The following is a 17,771-nucleotide window of genomic DNA, read 5'->3' as shown; positions in this document are numbered from 1 at the left end:
TGAGAGTATTGGGAGCGACATGGATTTGTTCTCATCTCTTGCTAGCATAGGGTCATCATTTGAGCTAGCTTCTAGGATGGTGAGTGGGTGTATGTTTCTTAAAAGTTTATTGTCTTGGGTTTGGGGTGTGAGAAAGATGAGCAATAGTGTTATGAGAAAGAAAAGCCCTAAGGACCTAGAATAGAAAGAAAAGAAAGCTCTAGTTTGTATTGTTTGAGACCTTCCCCCTATATATATATAAAAAAAAGAAAAAACGAAAAGAAAAAGAAAAAAAAAAGATTCAAAAAGATAGTGGGGAAAAGAAAAAAAAAGAGTTAGAGCTTAGAAAAATGAATAAGAGGTCCTTAGTGGTTTAAGTCATAAGAAAAGAGAGTTGTTCATTGGGTGAGTGATGTATATATATAGGGGTAGAGATGAATGAGAGGGGTGTAGAATTTGTAATCACTTAGGAATGGGTAGAATGATGAGGATGGATCCATGTATGCATGAATTGCTCCTAGTCTTAGATAAATTTTGCATAATGATCAAGCTCCTTGATTCTTGAGTGATTGCCACCTGAAAATGATGAATTAAACCCCTTTTTTTCATCCATATTAGACCATTGATCATCTAGCCAAATGATTGAGATCATGTGCCCATTTGTGAGAATTCACCTTGTGTGTGTATGTGAAATCAATGTGAGGGCTGGTTAAGAGGACTTGTTGGTTGATGAGTATTGCATCTTGTGTAGAGGCATAAGAGTATTGATAGGCCTAGAGAAGCTAGAGTATAATAAGAGAGTGTGCTCATGCTATTTGCTATATTTCTTAGAAATGTTAAAGTTGAGTGCTATGAGTGTTTTCTTTGGTTAAAAGCTCCCATCTTTATTCTCTCTCCTTAGTTTTGAAAGTTTACTTGTGGACAAGTAAAGGACTAGTGTGGGGAGTTGATATCTCATGTTTTTATAGGTTTTTTAGATTCATATTTTAGATTATTATGATCATCCTAGGTTGCATTTAGCCATTAAATTGTATTTGCATGCTCATTTGCATATCATAGGGTTTGGAGTGTCTATTTGGAAGTTTCAGGTCAAATTCGAGAGGTTAACCTTGCAAATTATAGAGTTTGTGCCCAGTCTGAGAACCATCAAGAGGCAAGGGACCCATTCCGCAAATCCATAAAGTTCGCTTGGGCTAAATTGTCACAATCAGAACTTTAGGTTTGATTCGCGAGGCCATTTCTACACATTTCAAAGTCTGGATCCGAGTTGAAAGTAATCAAAAGGTCAGGGACTGGATTTGCAATTATGAAGAAATCCACCATTGGAGAGTAACGAGATTTTCTCTTCGCCGTATTTGGTGGACGACGACTATGGGTTCTTCGATTCACGATGTGCCGGAGCCCAATGACGACGGCGAAGCTCGACCCAGGTCACGACGGCGAGCCCTTGCTAGACGAACCACCACCACGAGCCAAGCCTGAGACGAAGAAGAAGAAGCTGGAGCTCGCGATTGAAGCCATCACGAGCTGAAGACAAAGAAGAAGGAGTCTGAGCTCAAGCGAGGGGTTTCAGAGCGGTTCGATGTTGCGGGTTTTGGACATAGCTTGGCTTTACGAGAAGAGGCGTAGAAGATGGCTACAGCGGAGTCTTGAAGCGGAGTCAGAACACCGGTATGAACACTGGAGCGGACCTGACGCAGCGGAGTGCACTAGACCGCTCGGGTTTACGCCGAGAAACAAGGAAAATGACCCGGAGCGGGGTTGTGACCCGGGTACGGAGAGGTCGCTGCGTGTTTTCATCTTGGCGATTTTTAATGTTTTTTAAGGGCTTTTTAGACTTTTTAATATCATCTATTAGGGTTTGGAACCCATATAAATACTTTTGGAGATCTTAATTGTGGGATGAACTCTTTTTCTCTCAAAAAACATATTTGTAAACCTTGAAGAAAGCTTGGATCTTTGATCCTTTTTCATCTTTATTTTCTTTGTGTTTGTTGGATTATCTTGTTCACTAAGCAGTGTCTAACCTTGAATCATCTTTGGTTTTGGGGGGTTAATCATGTCTATTATTGAGTAGATCTATCTAGGATTCATGGGCTAGGGTGATTAAGGGTGATTAGTGAAGATCTAAGGTGTTTAGTGCTAAATATACTTCTTTCCTTGCTTGTTGAGGGTTCTCAATGCTATTTTGGTCTTGATCATACTAAAATAGATCTTTAGACATTTCCTGCCCGAAAGGTGTATGATGAAATGCCTGAACCAACTCTTCAATGCTTTTAATGCACTTTGCCAAAGAGATTTGTTGTTAAAGGTGTTAAGATTGCTAGTAGACTTGTTCTCCATGATTGCTTTAGTAACATTCAACCAAAGGGATTTGATGCTTGGTTGCTTTAGCAAATGAACATTCATCTAGGGATAGAGCTTGTTTAGTATTGTGTCTAGGCATAAGGAAAGTGATTGATTGATAGCTTGTCACCTTTAGATTGGATCTACATCACCCAAGATCAAATGCCTAGCCCCATGAGTCCACTTGCTTCATATTGAGAAAAGAAAGTTCACTCTTTTATTGCATTCCTAGTCTAGTTTTAGTTCACTTTACTTCACTCAATTGGTTGCACTTAGATTAAGATCAAGACTTGCATTCCCTTTGCATTAGAATCACTTAGGATTGGTTCGACAATCTTTTATACTACATCATTTGATAGGGACCCTTGAAAAGTCCTAGCATCAAATTGAGTTGATATCTCATGTTTTTATAGGTTTTTAGATTCATATTTTAGATTATTATGATCATCCTAGGTTGCATTTAGGTCATTAAATTGTATTTGCATGCTCATTTGCATATCATAGGGTTTGGAGTGTCTATTTGGAAGTTTCATGTCAAATTCGGAGGTTAACCTTGCAAATTATAGAGTTTGTGCCCAGTCTGAGAACCATCAAGAGGCAAGGGACCATTCCGCAAATCCATAAAGTTCGCCTGGGCTAAATTGTCACAATCAGAACTTTAGGTTTGATTCGCGAGGCCATTTCTACACATTTCAAAGTCTGGATCCGAGTTGAAAGTAATCAAAAGGTCAGGGACTGGATTTGCAATTATGAAGAAATCCACCATTGGAGAGTAACGAGATTTTCTCTTCGCCGTATTTGGTGGACGACGACTATGGGTTCTTCGATTCACGATGTGCCGGAGCCCAATGACGACGGCGAAGCTCGACCCAGGTCACGACGGCTAGCCCTTGCTAGACGAACCACCACCACGAGCCAAGCCTGAGACGAAGAAGAAGAAGCTGGAGCTCGCGATTGAAGCCATCACGAGCTGAAGACGAAGAAGAAGGAGTCTGAGCTCAAGCGAGGGGTTTCAGAGCGGTTCGATGTTGCGGGTTTGGGACATAGCTTGGCTTTACGAGAAGAGGCGTAGAAGATGGCTACAGCGGAGTCTTGAAGCGGAGTCAGAACACCGGTATGAAGACTGGAGCGGACCTGACGCAGCGGAGTGCACTAGAACGCTCGGGTTTACGCCGAGAAACAAGGAAAATGACCCGGAGCGGGGTTGTGACCCGGGTACGGAGAGGTCGCTGCGTGTTTTCATCTTTGGCGATTTTTAATGTTTTAAGGGCTTTTTAGACTTTTTAATATCATCTATTGGGGTTTGGAAACACCATATAAATACTTTGGAGATCTTAATTGTGGGATGAACTCTTTTTCTCTCAAAAAAACACATTTGTAAACCTTGAAGAAAGCTTGGATCTTTGATCCTTTTTCATCTTATTTTCTTTGTGTTTGTTGGATTATCTTGTTCACTAAGCATGTCTAACCTTGAATCATCTTTGGTTTTGGGGTTAATCATGTCTATTAGTGAGTAGATCTATATAGGATTCATGGGCTAGGGTGATTAAGGGTGATTAGTGAAGATCTAAGGTGTTTAGTGCTAAATATACTTCTTTCCTTGCTTGTTGAGGGTTCTCAATGCTATTTTGGTCTTGATCATACTAAAATAGATCTTTAGACATTTCTTGCCCAAAAGGTGTATGATGAAATGCCTGAACCAACTCTTCAATGCTTTTAATGCACTTTGCCAAAGAGATTTGTTGTTAAAGGTGTTAAGATTGCTAGTAGACTTGTTCTCCATGATTGCTTTAGTAACATTCAACCAAAGGGATTTGATGCTTGAGTTGCTTTAGCAAATGAACATTCATCTAGGGATAGAGCTTGTTTAGTATTGTGTCTAGGCATAAGGAAAGTGCTTGATTGATAGCTTGTCACCTTTAGATTGGCTCTACATCACCCAAGATCAAATGCCTAGCCCCATGAGTCCACTTGCTTCATATTGAGAAAGAAAGTTCACTCTTTTATTGCATTCCTAGTCTAGTTTTAGTTCACTTTACTTCACTCAATTGGTTGCACTTAGATTAAGCATAGACTTGCATTCCCTTTGCATTAGAATCACTTAGGATTGGTTCGACAATCTTTTATACTACATCATTTGATAGGGACCCTTGAAAAGTCCTAACATCAAACGGGAAAGTTCCAAGGTGAACCAGCTTGGCCAAGATGCACTCCCCAAGGGCAAGATCCTGAAACAGAAGGTTGGTTGATCTAGTTATCTGGAAATAATAGACGGGTTGGACGGATCGATGCAGTGCAAGAATCTTGTATGGATGACTGGACCAGGGAAGTAACATGAACCTGAGAGTGGCTTAGGTTGAAAGAAACGTGCAGCACTCTTTGGGGGTAAGTGTTATCCTTGGTGGCCGTTCCAAAACAAGTGAACATTTGCGAGGTTCAAGTTGGTTAAAGGGAGACGCTACATGGCTAGTATACGAGTGGCTTGGGATCAGATGGATCAGCTTGGACTCGGTATAAGTCAATGTAGGATTCCTTAGATCAAGTTGAATGGATTGAGAACACGATGTTAAGTGGCTTAGTATGATGGGGATTGAGGTATATTATAAACACTCTTGTGAATGGTATGGGCCATTCACAGAAGTGTGACACTTTGGAGAATGGTATGGGACGTTTTCCAAATGTGTGATCAAACCAATATCTTACTCATCTAGGTACTTACTGATCGGTGGTGTGGAAACACATGTACTTTCCGATACTGGAGCTACACATAGGTTTGTGAGTCCATGATTGATCGGAAAGGGTTGATCCAAATGGGGACATGGGATTGTCTGGTTAGAGACATCCTGGTATTGATCACATATAGGGTAATGCCTGCGGATCTGATTGTTGATCACAGACAGGGTAATGCATGCGGATCTGATTGTAGTCCGCCTTAAGAATCACGAGGTGATCATAGGCATGGACTGGCTTGGCAAGAATCAGGCCACCTTGGACTGTCATCATGAGATGATGCAGTTTGAGAGTGGGTGTGGACCCCCGATCAAGTACCAAGGTATTAATCCGGCCTCTGGATGCTTAGTGTTATCAGCAGTCCGGTGCAGAAAGGATGCTTGAGCGGGGTTGTTGAGCCTAGTTGGCCACAACCAGCACTAAGGAGGTCGTAGGGGTTGGTGGCCCGGACGGGATACCGCTGGTCAGTGAGTTCGAGGATGTGTTTCGGGCGCTACAGGGCATTCCCCCTTATAGGGCTGACCCGTTCATAATAGAACTGGAACCAGGGACGGCCCCAATGTCAAAGAACCCATACTGCATGGCTCCTGCCGAGATGGCCGAGCTGAAGTCGACTAAGTCCAGTAAAGGACGAAGGTCGCAGCACAACCAAGTCGGAGATTGACCTAGGGTTGGAATGAAGTCGACCAAGTCTAATGAGGGACGAGAGTCGCAGGACAACCAAGTCAGAGATTGACCTATGGTTGGATTGAAACGGTGGAGTCCCGGAGTGGACAGGACCGGAATGTGATCGACTTCTTTAAAGACTTGACTGATACATCGAGTGTCTTTGCGATTGGGTAAATCTACTAAGACTCGAGTATGCAGTAAGTTCTTAAGGACTGAAAAATGATCTAGTCATGGACTAGGCTCAGAGAATAATTGACTTGGTGTATACTAGACTGCAACTTGGAAAGTTGAGTTCAGTGACACAAGTCTGTTATGGTATGATATGTAAAAGGAGAACACCACTTGGTTCGGAATCAAGTGAGTTCCGTCCAAGTGGGGGAGACTTGTTCATACGTTGATCAAAGATGTGATTAATGGTAATGAACAAGGATGAAGATGCAAAATGAATTGGTTTAAAGAACCAGTTGTGCATTTTGTGGAACCTTTGTCTTGTGACAAGACGGCAGCACCACATGATTCGAGGACGAATCCATTCTAAGTGGGGGAGACTTGTCATGTCCCCGATCCTGGATATGATCATTAGGATCGACCATGGTGCGAGGAGACGCACCAGTCAGGTCATGTGACCTAAACACAAGGGCATTAAGGCCTGGAAGTAAGGTTAAGGGCATCAGGAAGCTAAGATATAGCTAAACCAAGAAGGAGACAAGTATAAAGGAGCTGTACAAAGTGTATGGCAGCTGGGCGATGCGGGGAGCAAGCTCGACCAGCTAAGAGAAGTGTAGTGCAGCTCAGTGTAGCTCACTAAAGAGTGTGTCAGCTCCCTGAGCTTGATGAACTAGCTCACTCAGCTGGGTCAGCTGGGGATCAGCTCAACTCAGCTAGACTGAGTGTTCAAGTCTTGGGCAGTTGGGCCAGGTCCGGACAGTGGTCAGACCATGTGGACCACCCGGGTGTGCCGGTGAGCCGGTGGGCACTTGGGATCAGACCAGGGGCTTGGGCAACCAGCTAGGACTTGTTTGTGACATGTCTAGAGGCAGTTAGGGCTGTCAGGGACGTCTGGTAACTGCCATAGGCGAACAGGTGTGATCTGGACCATTGATTAAATCAATGGCCAGAAATGTTAATGAAGGGATGCAGTGGTTAAGAAGTAACCACCCCTTCTTCCTGAAACACAAAGAAAAACAGAGAAAAACAGAGAGATGGTCGGATTACACAATCCAAGACAAAGAGAGGCTTGAAGGCAGCAAAGAGGCAGTTTTGATGGCAATCAAGAGGGGAGTTGAGAACGACCCTCTGGTGTGTTTTGATTCTGGTTTGCCACGCCATAGGCTTCCTCTACATCCTTACTACACATCCAAATAGCCAGGGAAGAAAGGAGATGACCGGATTCACTCTCAAAGTCCAAGAGCAGCCTTAAGGGCAGTGGTGTGTAGAAAGATAGTTTCATGGGAACTGAAGTGGGAAGTGATGCACGACCCTTGGGTGGTGTTTGATCATGGATTAACACATCCTAGGCTTCCTCTGTGTCTTAGGGACACACGCCAATGGCCAGAAGAGAATGGAGAAGGCCGGACTCCACTCCAAAGGCATGTACAACCTTGAAGGTGGATGCAGTGCAGAAACTGGTTTCATGGAAGTTCCATGGAAGGAATGATGGGTGCGACCCATACATGGATCTTATCAATACTGGAGGTATGTGATAAGACCTGATTAAGACAAGTGCAAGAGGCACAAGGCCAGACCTGATCAGGGAAGCACAAGATCTAGCAAGATCAAGTATGAGGTAACATGTGTTGATTACTTCTGTTTATGTTTATGTTTATGTTTGTGTTGTGTCTCTTGGGGTGGGATCAAGGCCAGGCATGGCACGCCCCTTGAGGAATGTATATTGTGATGTGTCTTAGGAATCCAAGACCCTGGACAAAGGGGCGGATCATAACTGATCTAACTCATCCATGTGGGATGATGGTTAGATGCTGTTCATTGGATAGTGATCAATGATGGATCATGGTTTGGTGTTGGGTTTGATCATGGTGTGAACCATGAGTCCGACCCACTGATGAGACAAATGGGAGTCCTAGTTCCATAGGAACCATGTGGAGTATAAGGTCCAATTCGTTTGGATCCAACAGCAAGCAAAGGAGAGGAGTAAGGCTAGTACTTGTTGGTATGGACCACAAGTATTGTGCTGGTGTGTTTATACAAGGAAGGCTGTGTGTGATCTGATCATGGGCAAGGATGGACGACCTGATCCATGGATGATGGATCAAGGTGTCTGATCTGATTGATCAAAGGATGCACCAGTGGTAAGAGCAACACTAATCAGGTTCAGTGGGACATAGTTTCATGGCCGGTTAGGAGGAGTGAAGACTCATCAGTTCTGAGTCATGTGGGGTGGTTGGTTGATTGACTCAGGAACTGGTGGGCATTATTAATCCTATTCTATGATGTTCAGACATGGAGGTACTGAACCATGGAGTGGCCGATTCAGAGAAATCTTCTCCATGGCCTTGGTTGGGCAGGTAAGTGGAGATCTGATAGTTCCTGAAGGAATTGTTAGGATCCGACTTCAATATCTCTTAATGGGTATTTATCATGAATTATCATGGTGAAAGATTAGTTTTATCTCATTGATTTAGAGGTGGTCAGTTATGGCCATATGGGCTGTTCATGGGCGAGATCAGTATGATCGAGGCCTGTTATGGGAAATCTGACTTGACCATTCTCTTAGTTATGAATTATCATGAATTATCATGAATTTTAATTAGTTTTTGGAGCATGTTTGCTTGTGGTTGGTTTTGCAGCTGAAGACTTCCCAAAGGTACTTAGTCTGTGGGGATGGTTGGTTGAATGACTAAGTACCTAGGAGGAGAGTTTAGACAGGTATAAGGGATTTGGACGGTGGACGGGGAGCTAGGCAAAGCTACCTCGCAGCTCAATCAGCTGGAAGAGAGTGAACCTCAAGTGAAGTGGTTCAGCTCAGCTGAGCTGGACAAGGTAGTTTAACAAGCTGGGGATAGCTAAGGCAATGAGCTAACAAGCTCCGTGGATGTGGCAAAGGTATGATCTAGCAATTCTTGCATAGATCTAGATAGAATGGTTTAGGGGAACAGAACCTCCGTTATTGTATGACTTGGATTAGGTTCAGGATCAACCTTGGAGCTGGTAGTAGTTGTGTATACTGACCATGGCTAAGGTGATTCGATCTGACCAGTGTTAGATTGGTTTTAGACCAATGGTTAAGTAGAGAATATTCCGTTGTGCATAAGTTGAAAGGATCTAAGCTAGGGAATGACTAAGGTAGTCTTAAGCTAAGGTCTAAGATAGACTTCGCCCTTAGGCGAAAGTACATATAAAGATCGAAATACTGAGTGGTTCGGTCAGGGTATGGACCGAGCGACGTGAGGCATCGACCGCGGCCTAGCCGGCCGGGTTCGGGTCTTACAAGACAGCTACTTCATTAGGGACCATCAAACTCCCAGTCATAGCTGGCGGAATAATGAAAATGACCAACCTAGTAGTCATTGACAGACCTTCCCCGTTTCATGCGATATTGGGAAGACCTTGGATCCACAAAATGAAGGCGGTAGCCTCGACTTATCATCAATGTGTGAAATTCCCGACACCTGAAGGGATAACTACCGTACACGGTAGCCAGAAGATATCCAGGATCTGCTACTTGGGAGGATTCGAAATCCTCAAAAAGTCCCCCCAATAGCAATTACAGATCCAGGAGGATCGCGAAATGCAACAAAATATTTGAGGTCCTCCCAAGAACCTCACCGAAAAAGTTTGCATTGACGACTCAGATCCTGAAAGACAGGTGAGCATCGGATCCGAGCTACCTCTTGAGACAAAAAAGGAGCTCATTGACTTCCTGAAAAAAGCAATGTCAAAACCTTTGCATGGTCCACCAATGACATGAAAGGCATAGATCCGAACGTCACCACCCATAAACTAAAAGTAGACCCCACTTTCAAACCGATCAAACAAAAGCGTCGCAAGCTAGGCCTCGAAAAGGCTCAAGCTGTCAACGACGAAGTTGACCGACTTACGAAAGCTGGGTCCATTCGAGAGGTACACTACCCTGACTGGTTAGCTAACCTGGTAGTGGTAAAGAAGAAAAACGGGAAATGGAGAATCTGTGTAGACTTCACCGACCTAAACAAGGCTTGTCCTAAAGAGAGTTTCCCGTTACCTCACATCGACTGCCTGGTTGAAGCAACAGCTGGCCATCGACTCCTATCCTTCATGGATGCCTTCTCAGGGTACAACCAAATCATGATGGATCCTGAGGACCAGGAGAAAACTGCATTCATAACCGAACGAGGAACCTATTGCTACAAGGTTATGCCATTCGGATTAAAGAACGCAGGAGCTACCTATCAGAGGCTAGTAAATAAGATGTTTGCTGGGAAACTTGGAAAAACCATGGAGGTCTACATTGACGATATACTAGTCAAATCCTCAGCTGGAGAAGACCATATCTCCCACTTAAGGGAATGCTTCGATATCCTCAATAAATATGATATGAAGCTCAATCCCACTAAATGTACCTTCGGGGTACCCTCAGGCGAGTTCCTGGGCTATCTCGTAACCGAAAGAGGCATTGAAGCCAACCCGCAGCAGATAGCAACCTTCCTAGAAATGCCATCACCTAAGACAACCAGAGAGGTACAGAGATTGACCGGACGAATCGCAGCATTAAACCAATTCATATCCAAGTCCACCGATAAGTGTCTCCCATTCTACAAACTTCTAAGAAATAATAAGAAGTTTTTATGGGACGAGAAATGTGAGGAAGCCTTCAAACAATTGAAAGCTTACCTATCTGAGCCTCCGATCCTATCCAAACCTGTAGTAGGAGAGCCACTACACCTGTACCTCGCCGTATCAACTGCTGCAGTTAGCGGTGTCCTAGTACGAGAAGAACAAAACGAACAAAGACCTGTCTATTACACCATCAAGAGTTTGATAGACGCCGAAACAAGGTACCCTGCAATGGAAAAATTAGCGCTAGCAGTCGTAACAAATGCCAGAAAGTTACGACCTTACTTCCAATCGCACTCAATCGTCGTAATGACCTCACAACCATTACGAATGATATTGCACAGCCCTAGCCAGTCAGGGAGATTGGCTAAATGGGCCATAGAGCTCAGTGAATACGACATTGAGTATATACCTCGAGCAGCAGCGAAGGCTCAGGTCCTTGCCGACTTTGTCATTGAGCTAACATCCGAGCAATTAGACTCTGAAACGGAATCTCCAAACTGGAGCCTGTATGTCGACGGAGCCTCATCCAAACAGGGCTCCGGCGTCGGTCTAAGGCTGACTTCTTCAGCAGGAGAAACCATCGAGCAGTCATATAGGCTCGGATTCAGCGCCTCAAACAACGAAGCTGAATATGAAGCACTAATCGCAGGGTTGAAACTCGCCCTAAGCCTCGGAATTCGAGAGCTAAACGCTTATAGTGATTCACAGCTAGTAGCTAGCCAGTTTCACGGGGAATATGAAACGAGGGACGAAAGAATGGGGGCATATCTCGAAGTCGTCCAAAACCTCACTAAGCAGTTCGACGAATTCGAGCTAACAAGGATCCCACGAGGAGAGAACTCCTGAGCAGATGCGTTGGCTGCTTTAGCCTCCACATCGGACCCCCTCGTAAAACGGATCATACCCGTAGAAGGAATCGAAAAACCAAGCATCGACATAGCTACTAAAGCGGAGATAGACAGCAAGCTAAAAGAGCAACCCGAAGGTACCTGCCCTGAAACGGTAGCTACCCAAGTTCTTACAACATTCTGGTTCCCAAAAGCTAAAATACGTAACTCCAAAAAGCATACCTCCGGGAGCACAATCCAAAACACGGAAGGTATTCCCCGAAATTCAGACTTCGTGGAGCCTAATCTCACGAATACCTCCGGGGGCACCAGCTCAGACCCACTCGTCTGCAGAGTTAAAACCAGAAGCCGTTCAGCCCTCCAAAATTCATCTGGAGGCACCGTCCAGACCCCGGAGAATAATGAAGAAATCGGAGGTATTCCTCGGAATTTAGACTCCCGTGAGCCTAATCCTACGAATACCTCCGGGGGCACCACGACACCAGGCCCCGAACAAGAACCTCCCTCGTCTCTTCATAACAAAGTTGTAGGGAGAGAGGATTGGAGAATTCCAATCACGCAATACATCCTGGAAGGGAAGATTCCACCCAATAAATGGGAGGCTCGGAAGCTCAAAGCATTAAGCGCGAGATACTGCATAATCGAGTCTCTCCTCCACAAACAAAGCATTTCCGGACCTTACCTAAAATGTGACCATGGCCTCGTTGCTATGAGACTCATGAAGGAAATGCACGACGGCTCCTGCGGGAACCACTCTGGAGGAAGAGCTCTGGCCGTCAGAATCAAAAGACAGGGCTATTTCTGGCCTACCATTATTGCAGACTGCGAGATCTACTCCTCTTCATGCGATAAATGCCAGAGGCATGCACCGATTATACACCAACCTGCGGAAAAGCTGTCCAACATATCCGCCCCTTACCCATTTATGAGGTGGTCCATGGACATCGTAGGACCACTAGTAGCGTCAGGAAGTGGAAAGAAGAAGCTACGCTTCCTCTTAGTCCTAACAGACTACTTCACGAAATGGATAGAGGCTGAAGCTTTCCAACAAGTAACCAGAGTCGAAGTCGAACGATTCGTGTGGAGAGAAATCGTGTGTAGACACGGCGTCCCATACGAAATCGTAACCGACAATGGAGGACAGTTCATATCCCACGACTTCAAAATATTTTGTGACAAATGGAATATTCGCCTGACCTTCTCAACACCTCGACGACCTCAAGGAAACGGCCAGGCGGAGGCTGCTAATAAATCAGTATTAGCAAACCTCAAGAAACGCCTCGGAACCCAGAAGGAACTGTGGTCAGAAAAGCTACCTGAGGTACTTTGGGCATGTAGAACCACCCCACGAAAGGCCACAGAAGAAACCCCTTTCTCCTTAGCCTATTGGATGGAAGCTGTCGTCCCAGCTGAAACCATTGCTGGTAGCCTCCGCCGGGAACTCTGTACATCCGACCCCGCAGCCAATGATCAGCTCCTAACAGATAGCCTCGATCTAATCGAGGAAAGACGGGACCGAGCCCTGATTCGCATTCAAAACTATCAGCAAGCAATGGCGCGACAGTACAACTCCAAAGTCAGGCTCCGACAGTTCGCTGTAGGTGACCTAGTACTTAGGAAAGTTTTCGAAGGAACCAAGGAACCAGATGCTGGAAAGTTAGGAACCAACTGGGAAGGTCCCTATCAGATCATCCATATGGTACGACCTGGCGTTTACAAGCTCCGAAAGGTGCGAACCGGGGTACCTGAAATCAGATCGTGGAAAGCCACGAATCTTAAGAGATACTATCATTAGGTACCTAAAATCCCTGAACTACGTTAGGCTTGATCCCTTGACTGGGTACGTAGGCAACTCCGTCATGAGTTCAGCCCCAACCTCATTTCAACACTCTGATCAATATGACCAAATGGGGCATATGTCTGATTAAAATCACATAACCCAGGCAGCAAGTGTATGATTGTTATGATACCATGTATTCAATTATCAATAAAGTAGTCAGTTTTTGGTATCTTGACTCTTCAATAATTTAGGTCGCCAAGAGCCTGAACCTAAAATCTACGGATCAACCCAGGTTACTAAGGACCTGGACCTAAGGTCTTAAAACCCTTAATGACTTTCGAAGGTCTTAAAATCCTTCAAACGAAATCTAAACTGGTAAACTTAAGCCTAAGGTCTTATCCTTAGAAACCACCAAGGTCTCAAAATCCTTCAAACTAAAACAGGTCCCCACGGATCTGAACCTAAGGTCTTAAAATCCTTCAGACAAAATCAGATCTCCACGGATCTGAACCTAAGGTCTTAAAATCCTTAATAATCTTGAAGGTCTTGAAATCCTTCAAACGAAATCAAATTTGATAAACCAACCTAAGGTCTTAAAAATCCTTAGAAACCACTAAAGGTCTTAAAATCCTTCAAGCAACGTCAGGTCTCAACAAACCTTGACCTAAGGTCTTGAAACCCTTATCAAATCTCAAAGGTCTTGAAATCCTTAAATACAAAGGTCTTAAAATCCTTATCAAATTTCGAAAGGTCTTAAAATCCTAAGCAAGTTCCAATGGGTCTTAAAATCCCGTAAACAAATTCAGGTTCCCAAGAACCCCCACCTAAGGTACCCGAGTTAAACTCAGGCTCCTAAAAACCTTAAGCTAACCTCGATACTTCAGGAACTGATATCTTGCATATTTACATGTTTTTAGCCTTCATATCTTGTGCATTTTGATCATATAGCTTAGAACTTAGTGTCTTTAGGATCCATATTGCATACATATGTCCCTATCAGGTGTTGGAGCATACTATGAGGTGATATGAAGTGTTTGAGAGTTTAAAAATCCAAAGAAGATGAAGAATGATGTTCAGCCAAGCAAATACTCACTTTGGACACGACTGGACCGGAATGGTCGAGACCGGAGTGATGAACCCGGGCGTGGAAGAAGCTGTGGGCGAAGACCGGGAAGGACTGGACCGGGAAGAGTAACCCGGGCGTGCAGGCCTGGACCGGAATGCCTGGACCGGGGAGAGTAACCCGGGCGTGCAGGACTGGACCGGAATGCCTGGACCGGGAAGAGTAACCCGGGCGACTGCTGGACCGGTTTGCTCAGACCGGGCCGGTTCGACCCAACTCGACCTTGGGTCATTTTTATCACATTTTGAAGACCAAAATTAGCCTTATCCAAGGGGCACTCTAGTCTTTTATCCTATGTATCTTTCTTTACCCTAAACCTAAGTATAAATACTTTGTAATCTCCATTTTGGAGAGATGATCTTATTTTTTCTCTTAAGAATCACAAAACCTCTTTTGGGTGAAAGTTCTTCCCTTTTGTTCTTGTGTTCTGAAGTGTTTATAATTTCATTTCTTGCTTTCTTAAACATGATTAAGCTTGGAAACCTCATGGGTTCAAGAGTAATCATGGTGATTAGTGAGTAATCCACTTTTGGATTCATGGGTTAGGGAGATTAAGGGTGATTAGGCTTGATCTAGGGTGTTTAGGTGTAGATCCTTCTTAATCCTTGCTAGTAGAGTGTTTTTAATGCTTCTTTAGAGCTGGCCTCTCTAAAGTTGAGTTCTAGACATTTCCCACCCACAAGGTGTTCGATGAAATGTCTGAACCAACTCTCCTAAGCTTTTAACATACTCTACCAAAGAGATTTGTTGTTAAAGGTGTTAAGATGGCTATTAGACTTGTCATTAATGATTGCTTCCTAAACATTCAACCAAAGAGATTTGATGCTTGAGTTTTGGAAGCAAATGAGCATTCATCTAGAGATAGAGTTTGTTTAGTCTTGTGTCTAGGTCTAAGGTAGATAGATTGATTGAAAGCTGACACCTTAGTTTGAGTTTGATCACCCAAGGTCTAAGTCCCTTATCCCATGAGTCCTCTCATCTCATAATCAAAGAAAGTTTCTTTCTTTATTGCTTTTTAGTATTGTTCTTAGCATAAAAACCATTCACTCAATCATTAGACTTAGATTAAGTATAGACTTGTATTCTCTTTGCTTTAAAATGAACTAGGAATGGATTGACATCTGAAGTACTACTTTGATTTGCATAATTGGACCCTTGAAAAGTCCTCTTATCAAATTGGCGCCGTTGCCGGGGATCGAACCCGGGTCACCCGCGTGACAGGCGAGAATACTTACCACTATACTACAACGATTTTGACATTGAGATTTCGTCACTTGCTTGAGACTAAGTCATTTTTATTATTGCTGTTTGTGATATTGCTTCTTGCCTTCTTTCTTTCTTTGACTTTTCAGGTGTATGAACTTGAGGAGCAGAGGTTCACCAAGCCTTGTTTCCATTGTTGAAGACATTTCTGCACTTGAGAGGGATATTGTGAGAAGGAGAAGGGAAGAAGAGCAACAGGCTCACATTCAGAGGTTGGGTTTTGATATGGAGAACCTGCCTCAAGATAGAGCTGCTGAAGATGGTCAAGGAGCTGCCAACCTTGGACCAAGACATCCACAGCGCCAAGCTAGAGCAATTGGTGCCCATGATCAGCCTAACATCCATGGAAATAGGGCTGGCATTAGAGCACCAGCTGTGGAGAACAACAACTTTGAGATCAAGTCAAGCTTGATCAACATGATCCAAAGCAACAAGTACCATGGGCTTGCTTTGGAAGATCCTCTAGATCACTTGGACAACTTTGATCGGTTGTGTGGTACCATCAAGATTAATGGTGTTTCTGAAGATGCATTAAAGCTTAGGCTGTTTCCATTCTCTTTGGGAGATAAAGCTCACACATGGGAGAAGGGTCTCTCAAGAGATAGCATCCGGACATGGGATGAGTGCAAAGAAGCCTTCCTCACAAAGTTCTTCTCTAACTCAAGAACTGCAAAGCTTAGGAATGAGATTTCAGGATTTCAACAAAACAATCTTGAAGGTTTTAGTGAAGCATGGGAACGATTCAACAGCTACATTGCTCAGTGTCCTCATCATGGTTTCAGCAAGGAGAGCTTGCTTAGCACTTTCTACAGGGGAGTTCTACCATCTTGCAGAAACAGGCTTGACACAGCTAGCAATGGTTTCTTCTTGGGCAGAACCGAGCAAGATGCAGAGGAACTGGTGGAGAACATGGCAAAGAGTGATTCAGTCTACAATGAGGAGAATGATAGAGCCAACAGAGGAGATGATCAGCAAACAAGGAAAGACATCAAGTCCTTGCAAGAAAAGTTAGACTTGGTTCTTTAAAACCAAGCTAAGAAGGAGCAGGTTAGCTTTGTTGGTGATCCTAGTCAAGAGGTCCCTCCTAAGGTGAATGAGGTTGATGGTTTGGAAGGGCAAGAGGAGCTTTGCTTCATCAACAACAATGGTACTTGGTACAAAAAGGAACCTAACTTTAGCCTAGGCAAAACACACCTCCTAGTTTTGGGAACAACAACAATCAGTCCAATCAAGCTCAAGGAAACTCTTCTCAAGCTACAGCTCCTGATTCAAGTATGGAGTCAATGTTCAAGCAGATAATGGATGCTCAGTCTAGATTAGCAAAGGACATTGGTCATGAGTTCCAAACCGTGCACTCCAAGATTGATACTAGCTATACCGAGCTGAACAACAAGTTCCTACTACTTGCCTCTCGCTTTAATGCTTTGGAGAGTCAGGTCGCCTCTATGCCATCATCTTCCAAGAGCCCAATGGGATCACTACTAGGGAAACCAGATAAGAATCCCAAGGAGTCTTGCAATGTTGTCATCTCTACTACTTATTCAAAGATTGAGCTGAGTGATCATGAGAAAGAGGTGGATGAGATTGAAAGACTTTTGCATGGAACAGAGATTGTAGCAACAGCTGAAGCACATATGGTGGATAAGGTTATGGAAAGGGTTCAGGTGCAAGTTGAAAGGAAAGTTGAAGCAACAAATCTGCAGAGAGCTGAGCCTAGGGCTGAGAAACAAGTTGAGAGGAGAGCTGACAACAAGCTGAAAGAGGTTAAGCTAGAAGAAGCCACTGAGGTTGAGCTGTCACCATATGAGGTCCCACTCCCATTTCCACAAAGGGTTCTCACCAAAGCTCAGAAGAAGGTTATCTCTAAGTTCAGGAAGGACCTAAGTGATGTTGGCGTCAAGCTTCCAGAGATCTCGGGTATGCGTGAGGCTCATGTCCAAATGCTGCTCATCCAGGACATTCTCACTCACAAAGAAGAAGTAGCAGAGCTCCTGAACATCTCAACACTGCAGCTTGACCCACCAGTCCCTCCAAAGTCTCTTCCTAAGCTTGGACACCAAGGGATGTTCACTTTACCTTGCTCCCTTGGTCAGCTCACTCTTAAAGATGCTCTTGTTGATTCTGGTGCTAGTGTGAATGTAATCTCAATGGAGATGGTGAAGAGTATAGGGATTGAGAGTATGGAACCAGACAAGTCTTCACTACAGTTTGGGGATTCCTCTTCTACAACCCCACTTGGTATCATTAAAGACTTCCC

General features: G+C 44.1%; 1 protein-coding gene and 1 non-coding gene across 2 annotated transcripts; one reads left to right on the top strand and one right to left on the bottom strand.

The window, feature by feature from the left end:
* Window positions 1-16,186: 16,186 nt before the first annotated feature.
* LOC130505151 (small nucleolar RNA R71) lies at window positions 16,187-16,293 on the bottom strand. The gene has a single exon (XR_008941576.1). It is a non-coding gene; the product is annotated as a small nucleolar RNA R71 (small nucleolar RNA).
* Window positions 16,294-16,788: 495 nt separating this feature from the next.
* Window positions 16,789-17,752, top strand: LOC130505150 (uncharacterized; the record flags this gene model as incomplete). Its single annotated transcript, XM_056999741.1, has 1 exon — window positions 16,789-17,752. A coding segment is annotated over exon 1 (964 nt), but the record flags the coding sequence as incomplete, so codon positions are not given.
* Window positions 17,753-17,771: the final 19 nt, after the last annotated feature.

Source organism: Raphanus sativus, unplaced genomic scaffold, assembly GCF_000801105.2.
Source record: "Raphanus sativus cultivar WK10039 unplaced genomic scaffold, ASM80110v3 Scaffold2040, whole genome shotgun sequence".
NCBI classification, from domain to species: Eukaryota; Viridiplantae; Streptophyta; class Magnoliopsida; order Brassicales; family Brassicaceae; genus Raphanus; species Raphanus sativus.
This window is presented reverse-complemented; position numbering and strand designations above follow the sequence as displayed.